The sequence below is a fragment of the Psammomys obesus genome, unplaced genomic scaffold (assembly GCF_907164565.1).
Source record: "Psammomys obesus unplaced genomic scaffold, mPsaObe1.curated_primary_1811, whole genome shotgun sequence".
NCBI classification, from domain to species: domain Eukaryota; kingdom Metazoa; phylum Chordata; class Mammalia; order Rodentia; family Muridae; genus Psammomys; species Psammomys obesus.
Genome location: NW_026585987.1, coordinates 12213079 through 12219078, shown reverse-complemented (window position 1 = coordinate 12219078; position 6000 = coordinate 12213079). Strand labels below are relative to the sequence as shown.

Here is a 6000-nt window from a genome sequence, read left to right as displayed (position 1 = left end):
CACACACACACACACACACACACACACACACACACACACACACACACCTTACCTTCTTCACAGGTCAATGTGTCCATCGGAGGAAATGTTACATAGAGCACTTCACTGAACTCGCTGTACTTTTCAAAGCTCTGGGGTCTGGTCCTCACGCGCACTTCATAATCCTTTTCCAGTATCAGTGAGTACAATGGAACGGATGTTGTCTTTATAGGGCCAGTCTTTCAAAATAAAACATAAAAACATATTACCTCAAGCATCAACAGCTCAATGCACAAATTCTTCAAGTGTCTTTCCTTTTTTCTTTGAATTGGGTTTCAAGAGAGTGATTAATATTTTAACATGCCCAGAGGTAGTTGGGTATTAAATAGACTGTGACAAATTATGTAAAGAATAATTTTGTTAAAATAATAAACCTTAAATTTAGTTTAGTATAAACCCAAAGCTCTACATTTTGCTTAAAAAAAATGAAGCCATGTGTTTGCTTTAGGTTGTTAAATAGTTGACTAAGATTAAGTCATAACAGACTTAAGCCTGGCAGAGCTATAAAGAGGGATACATCTATGTCACTTACTTGTCTGGGATATTAGAGTTTTGTATAAAACAATATATTAGAATAGGAAAGCCCATAATTTCACACCAAAAAAAAATTATGGCCGCAAGCAAATCATATATCTGTAGCATATGTATTCCCTGGAAAATTTGCATAGTCATTTATTAATAATCACAGAAGTCAAAGTGGTTCCGGAAATACTACAGTTGCTTTGAAATGTCAAATAACTTTATTGAAAGCAACTACACATTTTTTTTTAATGCCAGAAGTCTTAAACCTGCCTCAGGACAGTCCGTTGCTCAAGAATCTGCATAGAAAAGTGTGAGGGCGCTATTTCCTCTGAACTAAAACATTCTCTTCTAGGGGGAGGATCTTCAGACTTCAGAAGTAAGCAAAACTCAGGAGGCTGGAGTTTGCAGACCTTAGATGGTTCCCAAGGCTCTTCTGCAAGGTTATGTGCATAACTATTGCTGAGGAGAGGAAACTGTCCAATCAGCTGAGCTTCCTGCAAGCTCTGCTGGGAGCAGCAGGGTGTAGCTTTCCTGAGTCCTCACCTGTGCCGTGGTGGCCTACCCAGTGAGTGTAGCTGCAGTTAAGTCAAACACACTCATGTAAGCAACTCTCATTTATTCTCTTATCAGCACTCAATAAACCCACTGGCTCAATAACCTAGAGTTAGGTGGAACAGTTTTGTTGATCTGTTGTTGGTACTCTAGAAGGAGTAGATCTCCTCAAGAAAATACACACAGCAGACAGTCATTGGAGATCCTGAGTACTGAGCATCAGCATTTCACAGTCTTTAAAGTTAGGGTATTGCCACTCCCCAGAGAAAGGAAGTGAGAATAGATGATTAGCCCTGTAAGATGTTGCTATTACAGAGATAGACCTAGGATCCACTTCATCACAATCCTTTCCACTAAGGTAGTGGTTCTCAACCCGTGGGTATCAGGGGTCACATATCATATATCCTGCATAGCAGATATTTACATTACAATTCATAACAGTAGCAAAATCACAGTTATGAAATAACAACAAAATAATTTTATGGTTGGGGTCAGCACACTATGAAGACCTGTGCAACATTAGGAATGGTGAGAACCACTGCTCTACGGCAGACACTCCAAGCCTGTGGTGCTCAATGTGCCTTTATATCATTTGAGTAGAACACCTTGTTCCTATTACTAGAAAATGTGGAGTACCCACCTTTTCAACAGCATAGATTTTCATATAAATAAACCCCATGATTTGTTTTATTAAGTCAGAATCTAGGCCTTCCACATCTGAAACAAATTTTTTTCCATCCCAGTACATTTCTATCCACAAATTATTCCCCCCTCCCCATTATGTGCACATGACAGGGGTGTGTCTTCTCACAGGAGCCTCTGAATACATGCAGTATTTGTATGCCTAAAATGTTTTTTTTTATTTTTTTATATTTTTGGTTGTGAACCTAGCCTTTAACGGCTGAGCCATGCTTTTTATATTAAGATGTTCTTTTATGATATTGTGGTGTGTAGATCTCATTTTTTAAAAATTTTGGTCTATTCTTTAAGTTCTAGCATATCTTTCTTTTCAAGACAGTAATCTGCATGTAAATGATTAATGTTTGTTCCAGTTTTATGACTCATTAAATTTTCAAGACCAAAAGGTTTTTCTTTCTGACCCTAGTCTATCAGGTCACATCAGGACTGGCTTCTTTGTCTTCCTCTGTGGACTGGTAAGGCTGCTCCCCTCTTAGGTGGAGGTGATCGAAGAGCCAGCCCATGAGTTCATGTCAGACACAGTCCCTGTTCCTATTATTGGGAAACTCTCTTGGAGACTGAGCTGCCATGGGCTACTTCTGCGCAGGGGTTCTAAGCATTGGACTGGGGGAGGTGCATAGGAGAAGAAGAGGGAGGGAGGGTGGGATTGGGAGGAGATGGGGAGGGGGCTATAGCTGGGATACAAAGTGAATAAACTGTAATTAATAAAAATAAAATAAAAAAGAATACATAAAAAATATGAAACCAAAAATAAGTAATATCACAGTTATTCAAAAAGGTTAAGCGTAGAGTTACTATATGACCAAGCAATTTCACTCTTGGTTAATTAAAAGAATACTCATGTAAAAAAAAATGTTTTCTTTAAAGCAGGACTCTGAATTTTAAACTTCCTTGTTTTTCATAAAGTAGTAATTTTGTGTTTCATGCATGGAGCAAGGCCTGGTTTTTATTGTCTTCAGTATTATTTATATATTTAACTAATAACTCTAAATAATCACATAGGAATCCCCAGAAAACAACCTATGACCCCCCCCATCTTTATCTTTCTATACTATCATTCAATATTTCTGAGGGAACATTCAACTGTATTAAACAGGGAACAAAACTATACCTTTAGGAACTAGAAAAAGTACAAAGCAATCCCAAAGGTAGCAGAAGGAAGGAATGCCAAGTGTTAGATCAGAAACAGGTGAAATTGCAAACAGAAAAATATTGGAAAGAATCAACAGAAAAATGTTTTTCTTTAAATGTTTTTTAAATTGTGTGTTTTAATTAATTAATTTATTTTTATTAATTACAATTTATTCACCTTGTATCCCAGCTGTAGCCCCCTTCCTTGTCCCCTCCCAATCCTACCCTCCCTCTTCTCCTCCCTTGACCCTCCCCCAGTCCACTGATAGGGGCAGTCCTCCTCCCCTTTCATCTGACTCTCATCAGGACTGGCTACATTGTCTTTCTCTGTGGCCTGCTAAGGTCACCTCCCCTCAGGGGAAGGTTGATCAAAGAGCCAGCCACTGAGTTCATGTCAGAGACAGTCCCTGTTCCCCTAACTAGGGAACCCACTTCGAGACTGAGCTTCCATGGGCTACATCTATTCAGGGGTTCTGGGTTCTGTCCGTGCATGGTCCTGGGCTAGAGTATCAGTCTCATGTTTTGTTTTTTAATGGCTAGGTATTAACTAATAAAAAATGAGATAATAATTCTATTATTTAATGTTCATAAATGCCTTTAGCATTTTGATCAAACTCATCTTCCACCTCTTGTTCTTTCCTTATCATCCACTCTTTTCTCTTCCAACTTAGAGTCCACTCTCTCTCTCTAAAATGTTCAGTCTATTTACTGCTTTTATGTGCATAGTGTGGGACCACCTGCTGCAGCACAGGATGCCTCTCAGACTTCACAGCCCTGAAGAAAACTGTCAAGCTCCCAGCAGCCATTAACTGTCAAGAGCTTCGCAGGCAGGGCAGAAGTTCTTAAGGCCCTCCCTCATCCATGTTGGGATTATTTTTTCTCTTTTTAATTTTTTATACTAATTAATTTTTTATATTTAATTTTTTATATTATATTCTTTATATTAATAATTTTTTATATTATTAAAGTTTATTCACTTTGTATCCTAGCTGTAACCCTTAGTCAGATTCTTCCTCCCTCATCTTCTCCCATACCCTTCCCCCAGTCCACTGATAGGGGAGGTCGTCCTCCCCTCCCCTCTGACCTTAGCCTAACAGGTCTCATCAGGACTGGCTGCACTGTCTTTCTCTGTGGCCTGGTAAGGCTGCTCCCCGCTCAGGGGGAGGTGATCAAATAGCCAGCCACTGAGTTCATGTCAGAGACAGTTCCCTGTTCCCCATACTAGGACACCCACTTGGAGACTGAGTGCCATGGGCTACATCTGTGCAGGGGTTCTAGGTTATGTCCATGCATGATCCTTGGTTGGAGTATCAGTCTCAGAAAAGACCCCTGGGCCCAGATATTTTTGGTTCTGTTGCTCTCGTGTGGAGCTCCTGTCCCCTCCAGGTCTTTCTATCTCCCCTTCTTTCAAAAGATTCTCTACACTCTTTCCAAAGTTTGGCTATGAGTCACAGCATCTGCTTTGATACCCTGCTGGGTAGAATCTTTCAGAGGCCCTCTGTGGAAGGCTCCTGTCCTATTCCTTGTTTTCTCTCTCTTCAGATGTTCATCCAGTTTTTTTTTTTTTTTTTTTTTTTCTGAGTGAGGATTGATCATCTTACCCAGGGTTCTCCTTCTTGCTTAGCTTCTTTAGGAGCACATATTTTAGTATGTTTATCCTATATTATATATCTAATATCCACTTGTAAGTGAGTATATACCATGTGTGTTTTTCTGCTTCTGGGATACATTCTGAGATTGTGGCTGGCACGATCTTGTCACAGGCAGTTTCAGCTGCCATAAGTTCATGTTGCAACTGCATGGTCAGGACCAGCAAATAGTTTCCCTATAGCCATTGACAGCCTTACATGCTTCTAATATTTCTTCCCCTTCTTCCTCAATAATCTTTGAATCTTGGAGGGGATAGGATATGGATGTTCCATTCAGAGCTGAGTTTTCTGCAGTTTCTTATCCTTCGCGTGTTGGCTGATTGTATTAACTAATATCTATTGAAAAAAGAAGCTTCTCTGATGAGGTTTATTAGTCTATGGGTAGAATGATAATAAGTTGGGGGGGCAGTTAATTACTATGTCCATTTAGCAGAATAATGGCACTAGGTTCTCCGCTAGGGCTTATAACCTAGCCAGGCACATTGTCTGGCCCAGTTAAAGATGCCAGTCATGGCTTTAAATCTAATAACAACATTCATTTCACTACTAATGGATCTATCTTGAAGCAAGCAGGGTGAGAGAGCTGATGGCTTTTCTAACTTGTTTATAGAAATAAAAACATTAACTATTGAAAAGAGTATAGAGGTTACATAAACAATTAAAAATAAAGTTACCATATCAGCTAGTGATTTTTACTAATAATTTATATTTAAATGAAATGAGATTAGTATGTTAAAGACATATTTGCCTATTCATAACTATAGCCAAAATACAAATCATCCTGGGCCCATTGGTGGATAAATGGGTGAAAAAATGGGATATTTTGAAATGTACAATAGAGTAGATTTTACTGTTAGTTCAAAAACATCTGTGAAAAACACATACATTAATAGTTCCACTGGACCATCATACTACATATAAATATTTCAAAGCACCATTGACATAATTATTATATAACATAATTAGTATAATTATTTTTAGACTATTTGAAAAATATCTAGTATATTGGTTTATTGAAAGTAGACTTCAGAAGTTTTCACAAATTTTATTATATAAATAAAACTACCAGTTTTGCTAACATCACCATGGATGCCTCTGGGGTAAATCTTCATATGTTAGAAGGCTATCAAAATATTGTTTGTAGATACACATTTTCAAAAATTCTACATTTTTTTTTGAAAGTTAAAATTTATCCTTGGTACAAACATTGCCAGGTGTTCACTAGAAGTGTCAGCTATTTTCTTGAGAAATTTTTGACAATTGAAATATGAATAATTATCTACTAGTATGTCTATTGTTCCTCATATAAAACTTGTGCACCGTGTGGCTAGTTCAGTTTTTCCTTTTTTCATTTATTTTTTAAAATTATTATTATTATTATTAATTATAATTCATTCACTTTGTATCC

General features: G+C 37.8%; 1 protein-coding gene across 3 annotated transcripts in view; it reads right to left on the bottom strand.

The window, feature by feature from the left end:
* The window catches only part of Ghr (growth hormone receptor), a 264150-nt gene that overhangs the window by 18517 nt on the left and 239633 nt on the right, over positions 1–6000 (bottom strand). For all 3 annotated transcript variants that reach the window (XM_055601049.1, XM_055601048.1, XM_055601047.1), the window contains one exon: positions 53–218. In XM_055601049.1, coding sequence (XP_055457024.1) covers positions 53–218 — 166 coding nt within the window. The remainder of the gene's footprint in view (positions 1–52; positions 219–6000) is intronic.